We start from the raw sequence: 17,581 nt of genomic DNA on the forward strand, positions 1-17,581 counted from the left end.
ATTTTCAGCATCCGCAGTATTTTGCTTTCATTTAAGTAATTTTGAATAGTTGTCATTGTTGTGGGAAACGTAGCAGCCAAAGTGAGCACAGCAAGCTCCCACAGCCAGTAATGTGAGCACAGCAAGCTCCCACAGTCAGAAATGTGAGCACAGCAAGCTCCCACAGTCAGCAATGTGAGCACAGCAAGCTCCCACAGTCAGCAAAGTGACCATAGCAAGCTCCCACAGTCAGCAATGTGACCATAGCAAGCTCCCCCAGTCAGCAATGTGAGCACAGCAAGCTCCCCCAGTCAGCAATGTGAGCACAGCAAGCTCCCCCAGTCAGCAATGTGAGCACAGCAAGCTCCCACAGTCAGCAATATGAGCACAGCAAGCTCCCACAGTCAGCAATGTGAGCACAGCAAGCTCCCACAGTCAGCAATGTGAGCATAGCAAGCTCCCACAGTCAGCAATGTGAGCATAGCAAGCTCCCACAGCCAGCAATGTGAGCATAGCAAGCTCCCACAGCCAGTAATGAGCACAGCAAGCTCCCACAGTCAGCAATGTGAGCACAGCAAGCTCCCACAGTCAGCAATGTGAGCACAGCAAGCTCCCACAGTCAGCAATGTGAGCACAGCAAGCTCCCACAGCCAGCAACGTGAGCACAGCAAGCTCCCAGCCAGCAACGTGAGCACAGCAAGCTCCCAGCCAACAACGTGAGCACAGCAAGCTCCCACAGCCAGCATCGTGAGCACAGCAAGCTCCCACAGCCAGCAACGTGAGCACAGCAAGCTCCCACAGCCAGCAACGTGAGCACAGCAAGCTCCCACAGCCAGCAACGTGAGCACAGCAAGCTCCCACAGCCAGCAACGCTCCCACAGTCAGCAATGTGAGCACAGCATGCTCCCACAGCCAGCAACGTGAGCACAGCAAGCTCCCACAGCCAGCAACGTGAGCACAGCAAGCTCCCACAGCCAGCAACGTGAGCACAGCAAGCTCCCACAGCCAGCAACGTGAGCACAGCAAGCTCCCACAGCCAGCAACGTGAGCACAGCAAGCTCCCACAGCCAGCAACGTGAGCACAGCAAGCTCCCACAGCCAGCAACGTGAGCACAGCAAGCTCCCACAGCCAGCAACGTGAGCACAGCAAGCTCCCACAACCAGCAACGTGAGCACAGCAAGCTCCCACAGCCAGCAACGTGAGCACAGCAAGCTCCCACAGCCAGCAACGTGAGCACAGCAAGCTCCCACAGCCAGCAACGTGAGCACAGCAAGCTCCCACAGCCAGCAACGTGAGCACAGCAAGCTCCCACAGCCAGCAATGTGATAATGACCAGATTATTTTTTTGTGGTATTGATTGATGTTGCTGATGGGGTAGAACTCTTGCTTTGCTATTACCATCAATATATAAAGGTTGATAATCTTCCAGATGGAAATCTGGATGACAAGATCTCCTCAGCTGCCGGGGAGAAAGGTCTGTTGATGACTGAATATCCATTGTTGCTTAAAAGGGACTAATCTTTCACTAGGAACTAGACCTTTTAAGAGATTGATATCCAGTTACAGTCTTACAAAGTTAGCATATTGATCATTGTAAAAAATATTTTAATATCAGGTTTGATTCAATTGATTCAGCAGTTGATTGACTGTGGCACGGATATCAGGGACAGCTTTGAAATAGAGCATTAGGGCCTTTTTGTTCAGCTGAGAGAGTAGAAGAAACTTCATTTTAATATCTGATCTGACAGATGGCACCTCCAACAGTACAGCATTCCCTCAACGCTGCGCTGTAGTGTCAGCCTACGTTTTTGTGCTCCGGTTCTGATGTGGGACTTAAATCCATGACCTTTGGACTCAAAGGTGAGAGCCATGGCTCAATTAATAAATTGGTCTTTTAAATTAATAGGTCTTAAAAATTTCATGCACTATTATAGTTATTTTGTTTTTAAATATTTGAGTTACTGTGGAATAGTGACTTTTGTCTGTGGAGTAGAACTTAATGTGTGTTGCCCCTTTTTTGGATGCAACAATGTGATTACTAATTTACTGGTGGGACTTCCAACACCCAGGCTGTGTGCATGTTCAGGCCAGTGCGAAGTTCATCAGGCTCATTTTTTTGAGGCATTGGATAGCCAGTGTATTGAAGGAAATTTCTGCCTGCCTAAGTTGACTGATTATTGTAACAAAGTTAAAGCACTTGGGTAGAATTTGACTTGAAAAGGAACAGAAGGTTAGAAAGGATGAAATAATTATTTTTTGACATCAATAGGAGGGGAGAGGGAGAATGGGACCAATGGAAGGAGAGCAATGTTTGTTCTAAGGTGTCTGGAATCTACTGTGCATTGAAGTAAACGGCACTCAAATTTATGGAAGTCCAGTGGCGGTTAAAATGTAAACTGGCCATGGACAACATAGGAATGCTCAGGGGGTTTGTAACCAGCCCAGCCCAAAGAGAAATTAGAGGGGACAATATGTACACAGACAGAAGGAGAAAGCTATGTATGATTGCCTATTTATAGAACAGTGTAGAAAGCACAGAAAAATTGTGATTGCTTCCAAGTGTACAGTGTACTTTCACAATTTCACTTTTAGGACCAACTAGTGTTGTCAGCGACATGGAGCTGTATATATGCTTTTGCTGAGATGTGCCATCTTGATTCAATAGCTTTGGCATTGATGTGCTCACAGTACTGTCCACATTCAATTCTTTGGTTAGACAAATGGGAACATCTTGGGTATATTTTTCCTCTGTGGTGTGAAAGAAGCTCATCTTTCACATTCAAGTTTCCTCCAATACAATCCTTCATATCTCTTTCTGCCCCCCCCCCCCCCCCCCCCCCCCCCCCCCCCCCCCACATCCCCCTTATCGGTGGAGACGTGCCCATCGTTCTGTTCCCCCTCCTCCTCCGCCTCCAGCAAATTGCCCCCTCTGCTGGGCTATATTGTGCAGGACGCAGCAGACGGCAACCATGCGGCCGACGGGTACTGAAGGCGTCATCGGCCACGACCGCAGCGGTCGTCCAGCAACCAGCCCGGCAGCCTGGTGGGGGGGGTGGGGTGTCCCTTGAACATGAAGGGGATGAACGATTGTGCCAATATGAACGACTCGTGCACACTGCCTGGGTAACGGGCGCAGACGTGCAGGATCCTCATCCGGTGGTTACAGATCACCTGAATGCTCATGGAGTAGGTCCCCTTCCTATTCATGAACACAGCCCTGTTATCCACTGGTGGCCGCATGGCGACGTGAATGCCGCGGCGAAGCCTGCTGCCCGGGCATCCTGGTGGGCACAGTACACAGGGAACTGGATGTAGCGGTCCGTGATGTCACAGAGGGCATAGGTCACTGCACGGATGCATTGCTGCACCGATGTCTGGGAGATGCCGGATAGGTCCCCACTTGGCGATTGGAACGACCCCGTGGCATAGAAGTTGAGGGCGACCGCCATCTCGACGGCCATCGGGAGAGGGTGTCCACTCCCAGTCCCACGTGGTGCCAGGTGTGCCATCACGTGGCAGATATGAGTGACTGTTTCCAGCTTCATCTGGAGTCTCCTCTTGCATGCCCTGTCTGTCAGGTCATGGTAGGACATGTGGCGCTGGTACACATTACATTGGGTGTCGCCGTGGCACCGCTTCCTCCTTGCCCTCGTCTGGCGACCGTCTGTCCGGCCTGGGTGGCTGCCACCTGCCCCTCTGCGGCACGCTCCTCTGCGACAGCCTCCGCCACCTCTCTGGCACGCCCCTGCTCCAGCTCCCAAAGGGCTACATGCAGGGCAGTGGCCCCCGCCACGCTGCCCACCATCGCTGGGTGATGGCCAAACATAACGGTCTGCAGGTGGTGGGGGAAGATGACATATCATTGCACATACCCACCTCCGCAACCTGGTGCCATGGGCTGCATGGTCGCCACTGTTGACAGGTGGCACCTGGCCACGCAAACCATCCCCCCCATCCCTGACACTCTCCTCCCTCCCCAGAAACCAACCCTGACACTCCCCACCCTCCCCAGACACCAACCACAACAGCCACCACCCCACCCCCACCCTCCCCAGCCACCAACCCCGACACTCCCTACCCCGCCCCCACCCCCACCCTCCCCAGACACCAACACCGACACTCCCCACCCTGCCCAGACACCAACCCCAGCATTCCCCACCCTGCCCAGACACCAGCCCCGGCCACGGTAGGGAATCTAGTATTACTTAGAGCTGGAAATTAAACAAATAATTGTAAACGCTCCCATCCTGCATTCAAGAGTATAATGAGCCAGGAAAGAAAGTGGTACTATTTAAATTTTGTTTTAGGTTAATTTTTAAATTCAGAATAGAATTTAAAGTAAAATTCTGGTGATGTTCTGCATTGCATATTTCAGGGTGTCTTAATGGTTGGACCACCAGGCACGGGTAAAACCATGCTAGCTAAGGCTGTGGCGACAGAGTGTGGTACAACTTTCTTTAACGTGTCCTCTTCCACACTAACTTCCAAATACAGAGGAGAGTCTGAAAAGCTGGTTCGGTTGTTATTTGAAATGGTAAGTAAAATTGCTTTTTGTCTTTATCTATTTGGTTCCTTGTTGCCTTTAATTAACATTTATTTTTTTCACTTTTATGGAAAGCAGGGGTAGATGCAAATACTAAAATTATTTTGTGTTTCCTTCCCCCTGCCTGCCGTTGGCCACCATCTAGATTGCCAGTGGATTGAAGGAAATTTTTGTCTGTCTAAATTGACTGGTTATTGTAACTAAATTACTCAAAGAACTTGAGTAGAATTTGACTTGAAAGTGAGCAGGTTCCCCCCATAACCACCACCACCCCCTTTCCATCCAGTCCCAAGCACAAAAATGTGAGGAAAGTGTCCCTCTGCATTTTTGTGATTATGCATGGGGGTATAGTACCCAAAATAGTTATGTAGCCTTTTTCATCGTTATTTTAATTGCATATGTCTGAGCTCTAATCTGTCCTATTTATTTGGTGAGCAGGTACTTCCATGCAGCTACAAATCTAGTTTTCATTTAAGCTCAAGACAGGTTGAGGAAATTAGCCCAAAAAAGGTTTTGTAATATCAACAGGCTAGGAAGTCCATGTAAGTGGCTAGCATTGCTGTGCACTATCCTATAGCTTTGACCAATTGTTCTCCGAATGGTAATTGTTTGCCACGGAACAGCTGAAATGTGCGGAATTTGAAAACAAAACAATTCTACGTAGCCTGAATAAACATGTGACTAATTCATTTAAAACTTGAAATTAGCTTAATAATGAAACGTCACTTGCTCACATAAGTGATGCCATTTTATCGAAGTTTGATCATTTTGTTTCAGCTTGGTTCATTTATTAATACTCAGGTCTCTGCAATATTTGTGTTCAAGCCTCAATCTCAAACTTGAAGGGATTAGGCTGATACTCTCGTGTCAGGAGAGTGCTGCATTAATCGAGGTGATGCCCTTTGGATGAAAATGGTAAACCTGTTAAAGTGAATACACAAGATTTTTGTATATATGACATTCTGTACATTCTTCCTTCAGGCCCGATTTTATGCCCCAACAACTATTTTTATAGATGAAATAGATTCAATCTGTAGTCGCAGGGGCACATCTGATGAGCATGAAGCCAGCCGTAGAGTGAAGTCGGAGCTACTTATTCAGATGGATGGTATGTTCCCTCTGACTGTAAAGGCATTAGTAAATTTATTAAGTATAACATTTAAATGCTGTCATTTAGTTTCATTACTACATCTTCCATCTTCTAAAGTAGTCCTACCCAGATATATAAATGTCTTTATATGCTCAGTTTTCTTCCCCTTCATTTTGTGGTAATTTTACTACTGTCCTGACCTCTAGGCACAACTATAATGATGATTGTTTCATAAATTATGTATATTAACTCCTGGAATTAGGACAACAATTGCAAATTATTCTGTCATAAATTCGGCAAGTTCTGCACTTGCCAGCATATTCCATTCTTGGCTTTAAAGGCCTATTTTATGCTGGTATTTTCCTTAAAATAAACTTGAATTGCAGCAGTTAAGTCTGCCCAATGCTGTGGTTGAGGGAAGAAGGGCAGTGGAAGAATTTGTATCAAATTCATTACTGGAAACTGAACTGGTGTTAGTTTATATCTTATTGAACTCTAAATATGCTGTGACACATCAATGACTTGCAGTTGCTTCTTTCTTACCTCCATTCCTCTATGTGAACAGCAGCTTCATTGATTAACTTAACACTGATAAGTAATCAACTATTTTGGAGCACAGCTATGTGGAAAAGGTGGCAGATGAAGCAGTCTGGATTTGCAGTAAAACAGATCTAATATGCACGCACACTTCTTATTATTGCTGTCATCAAAGAAAAGCTAAACTACTGGATAGATGAGACTAGCTTAGTTTAAATCCATATTTGCCTTAGATGAACAAGGTATTGAAAAACTTTTTGCGTAACACTCCTGTTTAAATGTTTATTGTTACTTCCTATTGTTTCAGGTGTCGGGGGTGCTTCAGATAATGAGGATCCCTCCAAAATGGTTATGGTATTGGCTGCCACAAATTTCCCATGGGATATAGATGAAGCTTTGAGGAGGAGACTAGAAAAAAGGGTATACATTTCTTTGCCTACAGGTACAGCTCCTTAAATGCTATTAATGGTATAATTTGAAGTGGAGTGTCTTTTGTGAAGTTATATACTGTGTTTTTACTTGATATATGAAGCCATTCCTCCTTTTCATTGGTGAAATTATCCATCTTGTGTTTATTTTATAATTGGTGTGTGAATAGCTTGGCGTTTAGACTATTATCTAAAGCCCATAAGACATCGGAACAGAATTAGGCCATTTGGCCCATGAGTCTGCTCCGCCATTCAATCATGGCTGATATGTTTCTCATCCCCTTTATAATTTGCTGTTTTGAAAGCAAAGTCATTTTCTGTTCTTAACAGCAACCGGGAGGGCAGAACTGTTGAAAATAAATCTCAGAGAAGTGGATGTTGCTCTAAGTGTTGATGTTACAGTTATTGCTGAGAAGATGGAAGGGTATTCTGGCGCAGACATCACAAACGTTTGCAGGCAAGAATTTTCAATCAATCTAAGATAAAATAGCGGTATAAAGAGTGGCAGAAACATAGTGATGTGCTCCATTCAGAAGATAAATTTGAATCCCAGCATCAACAAATCATACTTGTGTCCTTTGAATTTAATTTCAATTATAACTAGCATTGATATTGCACCTTAACGTGGGTAATATTCTAAGGCACTTCACAGTGTAAATGATAATTCACGTAGAGACCGATTGCTGTGCCTGGTAGGTTAAAGGAAATTAATAGTTGGATCATGCCCATTGATTGTGGAAAGATCAATATCCAAGATGATGGAAGGAGCAATAGTGGAGTGAAGAAAAACGCTGGTGATTGACTGGAAACTTGGACTTTTAAAAATACTTTTTTCCCCCCATAATTATTGTCTTAACTGCTTTTAGAGATGCTTCCATGATGGCAATGCGGCGTCGAATTCAAGGCCTGTCTCCAGAAGAAATCAAAGCTTTGTCCAAAGAGGAGTTACAAATGCCTGTAACCATGGACGACTTTGAGCTGTCTCTAAAGAAAATCTCCAAATCAGTTTCTGCTTCAGATCTCGAAAAGTATACAACATGGATGGCTGAGTTTGGTTCAGTGTAATTCTTCTAGGTAGTGTACATCATAAAGTGGAAAGTATTTAGTAATATATACTGTGTGAAGTCATAGGATATAGAGATTATTTTTGTACATTTGGTTCTAATAGACGATGCATTAACAATTTGAGCCTTGAATCAACTTTACATCAACCCTGACCCACTGCATGCATATTAAAGCACTTTACAGCATTCATAACTAATTTGACATTTTGGGTAAAGAGGAAGCTATTTCAAATTATTTGATGTGTTGACCTTTTGATAAGAAAATAGGAATCCTCTTTCCTCTCTCTCCCCCCGCCCCCTGTTTGTTGCTGGTCAAATTATTAATTAACATTTTAACAACAAAGCCATGCTACATATTGAGAATATCTCATTCCTTCTCTGCCCTAATATTTATTGCCAGGTACATTCCGCAGTTCTATACTCCTTTTGTGTTAGCTGCTTTAAATTGTTTACTGCATGTAGTGCATTGCAGTAATAGAGCTACTTGGTTTGGAAACCAAATTCAGAACAAACCATGTTACTTAGCCATGTTATTGAGCCATAAGATCTTCTAGGACCATCTTTTCTACATCTATTCCCTTTTTAAGTAGCTTGATAAGAACACTACAAAATTGATCAAGTAGCCCTCGAGCACATGAACATAATTTGAAGCATAGTTTTACAGGTAGTAGTATTATTTTCACAATTTACATTTATTAAATACTTCTCTGAAAATATTTTTTGTTCTGTGAAAAAGGACTGAAATGTCTCCAGTTATATAGTTTTCTTAACTTCAGTATGGTGTGAGATTATCCGACTTATGCTACATGCAATTTGCCTTTGTTTTAAGGACCCAGACCATTCATGTTAATATGCAAACGTTAAGGCTATTGAATTTTAAAAATTTATTCAAAATTGCATGTTTCAAATTGTACAGCCTCATCAAGATGCAGCCATCAATCAACCTTGCCCCTCGCCTGAGGTGTGGTGACCCCCAGGCTATATCACCACCAGTCAGTTCTCTGTCAAAATGGGAGAGTATCCTAGGGTCCTCGGGGACTATGCTGACTTTCATTTAATTTTCTCTAAAATCTTAAAGCCAGGTTGCATATTTCTGACATGGTAGCATAAACTGCTGAGTAGCTTTGTGGTTTTTTAAATAAAATCAACTGTCAGTTTTGCCCAAAACTATTGGCTATCTTCTAAAGCATCACTTTCTTTTTCCTTTGATATTTGGGTTATAACTTGTGCAGGATGCCATTAGTTTGTTTGTATACTGTCTCCGAGTGAAAGCTCTTAACCCCATTTTCAATTGCCTGTCTGGACTTAGTTAAAGACTGATATTGGCTACTCTCCTACCAAGTCTAATATTTTTTCTTTTGATAAGAGACCTAAAGGCATATAATCGGTATTTCTGCAAAGCAGTTTAAAAAATTTTTTTTTAGAGTTATTTAGTTCTCTTTTCTTGGAACTAATCATTTTGCTTTCACATGCACCACTATTATAAAGATGAGCTAATCATTTAAGACAAGGCATACTAATTTATGAATAATTCCAAAACAATTTCAAATGTTGTCAGTGCTGTCTTAGTACAAGAAATACAAATTGCAATTTTATTTCTGATAACTTGTATAGTGCAGGAAATTAACAAGCATTTTAAAATTAACAAGCATTTTAAAATCAAGTTTTCTTGTCATGTGGCTACAATATAGGGCCAGATGTGAGCAGCCCTTTTAACACATACTCAGCTCATTACTATGTCTACATAGTAACAGTGTAGAAACCTAATTGTGATTCAAACTCATTTTTGGATTCCCAGTGCAATGCATTGGAACATCAGTGTTTATGGAAGAACTTAATTTTTTCCTGTTCTTTTACTGTGTATGGTAAAGAAGCATGAGTGGGCAGGTATATCATTGTATCATTCTCAAACTTGGTATGTTCAGTAAGCCAATTGATTTATTTCAAAATTCAGACACTTAAAACCTAAAAGCGTCCGTTTTGGCTCTGCTGAATAGTGCAAACTCAGTATTAAATGTTTAGTTATGGTTATGAGCATTCTTTTAGTACTTGCACTTTTTGTAACAAAACCTTTATAGAAAAAGGAATGCTAATGTCTCATGTCATTTTATATTGTGCCCTCATAAAAGCGTTACATGTACTATTTTATTAATGATCAATTGTATTACTTGCACATATAATTTATGTTTATTTGCTGTTATGGAAGAGTTTTAAATAAAATTTCTTTTTTAGTTTTTTTGCGAAATCTCTGGTAATGGGATAATTCTGTTTAGCCTCCACTTTAATTATTAATGACTTTGGATTTAAAAAAATTACCATTACGACATAACTAGTATTTCATGAAAGAACAATTTCCATTTCTGAAGCATCTTCATATTCTCAGGAGATCCTAAACTGCTTCACAATTAATTAGGTATAGTCATTTGTTGCATAAGCCAAGGCAGCAGCTAATTTGTGCATGTCAGGGTGTCCTCAACAGTGATGCAATAAATTGCCATTTATCTGTTTTGATATTGGTGTAAGACAGATCTTGGCTGGGAGATGAGAAAGTGCATGCCAATTGCAATACGTATGATGTTTAAATATGTGGTAACTGGTAAGCTCCTGTACTCCACATGCCATGGCAGCACGGTAACACTGGGTATCACTGTTGCTTCACAGCTCCAGGGTCCCAGGTTCGATTTCAGGCTTGGGTCACTGCGGAGTCTGCACGTTCTCCCCGTGTCTGTGGGTTTCCTCCCACAAGTCCCGAAAGACGTGCTGTTGGGTGAATTGGATATTTTGAATTCTCCCTCTGTACCCAAACAGGCGCTGAAATGTGGTGACTAGGGGCTTTTTGCAGTAACTTCATTGCAATGTTAATGTATGCTTACTTGTGACAATGACGAGAAAAGCTGCTGAGATACCTATTTGATACAGTGGGCCAAATCATCTGAGGAATGGCTATAACCGTTTGATTGTCACTCAGCTCCTATTTCCTTTGCTCAACTTCAGATTATGCATTTGTTGCCAAAACTGGGGCTGCTTCATAAATGCCTGTTCTGGGAAAATACCTATTCTCGGGGTCCTTCTTCGTAGGCCAGGATGGTCGGGGAAGCCATACTAAAGCTTCCATTTTACATCACTAGTTTCTGTATTTTGGCAAGTCTCATTCACTAACACAGTGAAAAACTTTGGATATTGAAATAGCTTTTAACTGGTGAGTGAAGTAAGTGGGAAGGGTGCCAGCCCAGTTGGATGGCAGGGTGGGCAGGGTGTTAGCAATGTGGTAATAACCAGATAATCTGTTTTGCGGATGTTGATTAGGTTACCAGCTGGGTAGAATGCCAGGGTGGGTGTGGTCAGCGGGACTGGGGGTTGAAGGGTTGGGGGTGAAGTTGGAGATCAGTGGGAAGATTCATTTTATTTTGTACAGTTACGTAGGATTTGGATATGTTTTTTCCTGTCTAACATTTCCTGGGTAACTATGTCTGACTAGAACTCGGAGTTGGAAACTTTTTCAGAGGTTTCTGGACATGGGAGTTGCCCATTGCAGCATGGTAGCATAGTTGTTAGCACAGTTGCTTCACAGCTCTAGGATCCCAGGTTCCATTCCCCGCTGGGTCGCTGTCTGTGTGGAGTCTGCACATTCTCCCCGTGTCTGCTTGGGTTTCTTCTGGGTGCTCCAGTTTCTTCCCACAGCCCAAAGACGTGCAAGTTAGTTGGATCTGCCATGATAAAGTGCCCTTCGTGTCCAAAAAGGTTAGGAGGATTTAGCGGGATAGGGTGGAAGTGAGGGTTTAAGTGGGTTGGCGCAGGCTCGATGGGCCGAATGGCCTCCTTCTGCACTGTATGTTCTATGTTCATTGGAACTTGAACCTTCCCAGGCAATTGCCACAGAGTCCTTGCATTGGGATTTCTCAGGGCTCTTCCAGGGCACCTCCAACGCATTTTCCAGACTTCTTTGGGGATACCTCCCAGGTATGGCCAATCTGGGCCATTGTGTCACCTGCACTTTGCCTCTGAATGAGAAGGTTGAGAGTTCAAGTCCCATTCCAGGACTTGAGCACAACAATCAAAACAGATGTCTCAACGCAGTACTGAAGGTTTTATTGTATTTTTAAAAAAAAATAATTATTGCGATGTGGGCCTTACTGGCTAGGGCAGCATTTATTGTCCATCCTGAATTGCCGTCAAGAAAGTGGGCTGATTTCTTGAATTGGCAGCAGTCCATGTGGTGTAGATACACCCACAGTGCTGCTATGTTTTAGCCAGGAGGAGACATTGACTTCCGCAAGAAGCATTAAACTGAGGCTCCGCCTTCCCCCTCAGGTGGAGTCGGAATTATCCCCGGTGTTCTGGCCAATATTTGATCCCTCAATCAACATCCACAAAACAGATTGTCTGGTCATTACCACATTGCTGTTTGTGGGAGCTCGCTGCGTGGAAATTGTCGTATTTCCTAAATCACATCAGTTATTGACTGCCTATTTCATTGCCTGTAAAGTGCTTTGTAAATGCAGTGTTGTTGGAAGATCTTATATAAATGCAAGTTTATCTTTTTTACAGTTACTGAGCCCTAACTGCAAAGTGCTTCTAAGATTATTGTGCTTCTATATGATGTATGGGATAGTAAAATGAACCTATTTGTGTGTTAGTTCAGAATACGATGTTCATTCATGTCATTTTGAGTTCCTATATGGTGCTTCAAATAACGGGTTAATACTATGTATAATTTAACTTCCAATTATTCAATCTCATTTGGCCAAACCACCTACTTGTCATTGGGAAGAAATTTGTCTTGGGTGCGAGATGGTATTGCAGATTCTGTCCGATGTATGCCCGAACTGAGTATCTGTTGAGGTGTGTAGCCTTCTAATAGTTTCATGCCTGCATAAAATGAATGTCAACCTCAAAATTTCTTAAGGGTTGTTTCTGCTACATAGCTGCACTAGGCTTAAGACTGTTCAAACTTATTTGGTGTCTTGTATTTATTGCTTAGAAACCTATCAGTTTGGGATAAATTTGAGCCCAGATCCTGGTGTGAAAATAGTGTCCCAACCGATTCTCTTTGTCATCTTCTTATTTTTAAGACTATGTTTTTGTAGAGATGTGCCTGATCATTGATAAGCTCAAAAGTTTTACTTTTTGAACTGTGTACCTCATTCCCCATCACTTACTTGATCCTAGAAATAATTATTGGTAATATTGGGGCACATTTTTTTAATATATAAATTTAAGAGTACCAATTTGTTTTTAAATTAGGGGACAATTTAGTGTGCCCAAACTACCCTGCACATCTTTAGGTTGTGGGGGTGAGACCCACGCAAACACGGGAGAATGTGCAAACTCCACATGGACAGTGACCTGGAATTGGGATCAAACCTGGGTCCTTGGTGCCGTGAGGCAGCAGTGCTAACTACTGAGCCACCATGCTGCCCCGATATGGGCGCACGGTGCTTAGCTAGTTTGTATGTTTTGTCTGCTATTTTAAGTGAAAATATCTGTTTAACATAAAAGGTCTAAAGTCTGTTAAAATACAAGATCCCATGCATGTTAAGCATCTCCATTGGAAATGTTTGAACTAGCCATTTGGTCAGCCACCAATGCAACTAACTTACTTTATAAAAAAAAAAAAATTACCTGTAAAGTGTTTAGCACACTGGGCTAAATAGCTGGCTTTTAAAGCAGACCAAGGCAGGCCAGCAGCACGGTTCAATTCCCGTACCAGCCTCCCTGAACAGGCGCCGGAGTGTAACGACTAGGGGCTTTTCACAGTAACTTCATTTGAAGCCTACTTGTGACAATAAGCGATTTTAATTTCATTTCAGGATTGTTCTGTTGCATTTCAAGAATTGGTCACGGCACTATGTAACTTAAATACGATATTGGGCCGAACCTTTTGCGGTGTGGCAATCACTGTCTGATTGCTATTCCACTACTATCTCCCTACCTTGCACCAGAGCTCTGCTTTTCTCATCTGGACTTCTGAACTGAGACTCATCAGAAATGTAGAGTGTACCTTTTCTGGGAGTCCTCCTTGATAGTGTAGGATTGTCGGGGGGAAGCCAAGCCATGCCCCCTTTCGTTTACAACAGTAGCTGCCATATTCTGCTGATTAAAGGTCCCAAAGTCAATTTGAGAAGCTACAGAGAGCAGGTAAGTGTACAAGGTGAAATGGGTAGGCTAGGGTGGCAGATAGCTGGCAGGGTGGGGGGGGGGGGCAGGCAGTCGTGGTTTTCATTGGTAGTCCATGGGTCAGTTTTAAAGGCACCCAGGCGTTGGTGCTTGTTTTAATCTTTCTAAGCTTTTCTCTGGGTAACTAATCTGATAAGTGAGTCAGAACCATTCAAAATCACTGACTTTAACTCCGATCTGGAGAGGAATTGCCCAGTGGAAGTACAAATGTCCAGGGAATTTCCCGCGTAGTCAGAGTCATAGATGTTTACAGCATGGAAACAGGCCCTTTGGCCCACCTTGTCCATGCCGCCAAGATTTTATCACTAAGCTGGTCCCACTCGCCTGCATCTGGCCCGTATCCCTCTAGACCCACCCTGCCCATGTAACTGTCTTAACTGTTTTCAAGGAAAAAATTGTACACTCTTCTACCGCTGCCTCTGTCAGCTCGTTCCAGATGCTCACCACCCTCTGTGTGAAAAAGGATCCCCTCTGATCTCTTTTGTATCTCTCTCCTCTCACTTAAACCTATGCCCTCTAGTTCTAGACTCCTCTACCTTTGGGAATGGATGTTGACTACCTTATCTATGCTCCTCATTATTTTATAGACCTCTATAAGATCACCCCTAAGCCTTTTACACTCCAGGGGAGAAAGTCCCAGCCTCTCCTAACTCAAACAATCAAGTCCCTGTAGCATCCTTGCAAATCTCTTCTGCACTTTTTCTAGTTTAATAATATCCTTCATATAATAGGCTGACCAGAACTGTACACAATGCGTCAGGACTTTTGAGGGGTTCCTCAGCGCACCTTGTGGAGGGGGGGGCAGCAAGACTCTCCCAGGTATGACCACCTGGAGATCAGAAGTTCTGGACCATAAATACTTTCAAAAACCATTCAAGTAAAGTAGTCTTTCCTTTTGACTGCTTTAATTAGTAGTTGATCCAAACCGATATTCCTATATTTCCAGACTGATATGTGATATTAGTCAGTGTTGCTCCAAATCAGAAATATCAATCCTTTTTTTAGGGAAGAATCCATATATCAGGTGGGGAGATTTAAAGAAAAAATGAAATCTCAAACTTATTATTAACTAGAATATATGCTTTGGGCAAGCTTTCCCATTCTCATGAATATAAAAGCTCATAATTTAGTTAACTATTCTCATTATATGCTCCGTCCAAGGATGTTCTCTGACTAGCCACACAGAGCTTTTGTGAAAAGTGACAATTATTTTAAACTCTCCTTGTGTCTTGCCTTTTAATATTACAACTGATTGATTTTTAATTTGTTTTAAATAAATTGTGACATCTTTTGAACTGTTTTGCACTTCATTTGCCAACTAATTGAAGCTATGGACATCCAGGGAAAGCAAATACTCTTTTTCAGTGGGCCCTTGACGTTATTTAAGTCGACGATTTGAGAACAATGGTGGGGCATCCTGTGTGTTCATGTTTTAACTTTTTGTAATTACAATTTTTTAACAATACTCATTGAACAGTGACTAAAGCAGCCGATATTAGAGAGTATAACTAGTTGGGAAAGCTGAAATTTTCAATATTTTTTCCATTCATAATTGTTGCATTTATATTTTCTGTGTAAGGAATGAAGGTCTTTTCCTTTTGTGATAGTGGCCCTATAAAGAATCCTTCAAGCTTATTGCAACGTTTTATGCCGTTGACATGCTAGTCATGCTATTTACATTCATACTGGGGCGGCACTGGGATGTATGCTTGAAGCTGTATAAGGCTCTGGTCAGACCCCATTTGGAGTATTGTGAGCTCTGTATCCAAGGAAGGATGTGCTGGCCTTGGAAAGGGTCCATAGGAAGTTCACCAGAATGATCTCTGAAATGAAGAGCTAGTCATGTCATCCTTTATAACAGATAAGCAGGAATTTCTTCAGCCAGAGGGTGGTAAATCTGTGGAACTCTTTGCCGCACAAGGCTGTGGAGGCCAAATTTCAGAGTGTCTTTATGACAGAGATAGATAGATTCCTGATTAATAAGGGGATCAGGGGTTATGTGGAGAACACAGGAGATTAGGGATGAGAAAAATATCAGTGCCAATTAGCTTGTGGTTTAGGTAGTCCAGAGATTATTACCTTTTTTGGTTCTTTTTAATTTAGCTGTTCATACTCCCTTAGCAGAACCTCTGTTTGTGTTCTACCTATGTCATTGGTACCTACAACTGGATCTTTATCCACCCACACCAAGTTACTCTGCAGCCCAGATGAGATATCCCGAACTCGAGCACCAGACAGGCGACACAACCTTCAGGATTCTCGATGCTGATTGCGGAGAACAGTGTCAATGTCCCTAACTATAGTATCCCCAATTACGACTACATTTCTTGTTTCTCCTGACGCTTGAACGGTTCCCTGTACCACGGTGCTGTGACCAGTTTGCTCATCCTCCCTGCATTTCCCATTCACACAGGGAGCAATAATCTTGAATGTGTTGGAAAAGTTCAGGAGTTGAGGCTCCTGCAACCCTACCTCCTGGATCCCTCTACCTGCCTCATTCGCAGCCACGCTCTCCTGTCCCTGACCACTAGCGAATTCAAGGTATTTAATCTGACGGGTGTGACTGCCTCATGGAACAGTGTCCTGGCACCTCTTCCCCTCCCAGATGTGTCACAGCATCCGAACCTCAGAATCCAGCGCGTCAAATCTGAGCCGGATTCCTCAAGCAACCAACACTTACTATAGATATGGTCACTGGGAACCACAATGGGGTCTGCCAGCTACCACATCATGCAGGTACAACTCCGACCCTCCATCTCTCTTTTATTTAAATAATTTTTAATTTGGTTTTTAATTTATTAAAAACTTTTTTAGTTCTCCTTATTACCTCAGTCTCAAAGCACTTTATAACCAGGAATTTAAATGGATTTTCAAATTTAACAGCTTCCCTATTAATCAAATCACAGACCCCCCGAGATGTCACTTTAAAGTTTTTTTAACAGTCGAAACGCGCGATGTCAGTTTCAAGAATCAACAGTAACGCCCTCTGACCCCGTGCCCCCCCCCCCCCGCGCCCCCTCCTGACACTTGCCACGCCCCCGCCTGCCTTCTCCCCCCCCGCCTGCCTTCTCCCCCCCGCCCGCCTGCCTTCTCCCCCCCCCCCCCGCCCGCCTGCCTTCTCCCCCCCCCGCCCGCCTGCCTTCTCCCCCCCCGCCCGCCTGCCTTCTCCCCCCCGCCCGCCTGCCTTCTCCCCCCCGCCCGCCTGCCTTCTCCCCCCCGACCCGCCTGCCTTCTCCCCCCCGCCCGCCTGCCTTCTCCCCCCCCGCCCGCCTGCCTTCTCCCCCCCCACCCGCCTGCCTTCTCCCCCCCGCCCCCCTGCCTTCTCCCCCCCCGCCCGCCTGCTTCTCCCCCCCTGCCTTCCCCCCCACCTGCATTCTCCCCCCCGCCTGCCTTCTCCCCCCCGCCTGCCTTCTCCCCCCGCCTGCCTTCTCCCCCCGCCTGCCTTCTCCCTCCCGCCTGCCTTCTCCCCCCCGCCTGCCTTCTCCCCCCCGCCTGCCTTCTCTCCTCTCCCCCCCGCCTGCCTTCTCCCCCCCGCCCCCCTGCCTTCTCCCCCCCGCCCGCCTCCTTCCCCCCCCCCGCCCGCCTGCCTTCTCCCCCCCCCGCCCGCCTGCCTTCTCCCCCCCGCCCGCCTGCCTTCTCCCCCCCCCGCCCGCCTGCCTTCTCCCCCCCGCCCGCCTGCCTTCTCCCCCCCGCCCGCCTGCCTTCTCCCCCCCCAGCCCGCCTGCCCTTCTCCCCCCCCCCCCGCCCAAGCCTGCCTACTCC

At 44.4% G+C, this 17,581-nt stretch overlaps 1 protein-coding gene across 1 annotated transcript in view; it reads left to right on the forward strand.

Annotated features, from left to right (window-relative positions):
- Nucleotides 1-9,887, forward strand: part of katnal1 (katanin p60 subunit A-like 1) — a 34,158-nt gene extending 24,271 nt beyond the window's left edge. Inside the window, exons 7-11 of the mRNA XM_038818264.1 lie at nt 4,356-4,514; nt 5,505-5,631; nt 6,458-6,592; nt 6,909-7,035; nt 7,445-9,887. Of these exons, the coding sequence (XP_038674192.1) occupies nt 4,356-4,514; nt 5,505-5,631; nt 6,458-6,592; nt 6,909-7,035; nt 7,445-7,643 (747 nt within the window). The 3' untranslated portion in view covers nt 7,644-9,887. The remainder of the gene's footprint in view (nt 1-4,355; nt 4,515-5,504; nt 5,632-6,457; nt 6,593-6,908; nt 7,036-7,444) is intronic.
- The last annotated feature ends 7,694 nt before the right edge of the window (nt 9,888-17,581 follow it).

This window comes from Scyliorhinus canicula, chromosome 14 (genome assembly GCF_902713615.1).
Source record: "Scyliorhinus canicula chromosome 14, sScyCan1.1, whole genome shotgun sequence".
Taxonomy (NCBI): Eukaryota; Metazoa; Chordata; class Chondrichthyes; order Carcharhiniformes; family Scyliorhinidae; genus Scyliorhinus; species Scyliorhinus canicula.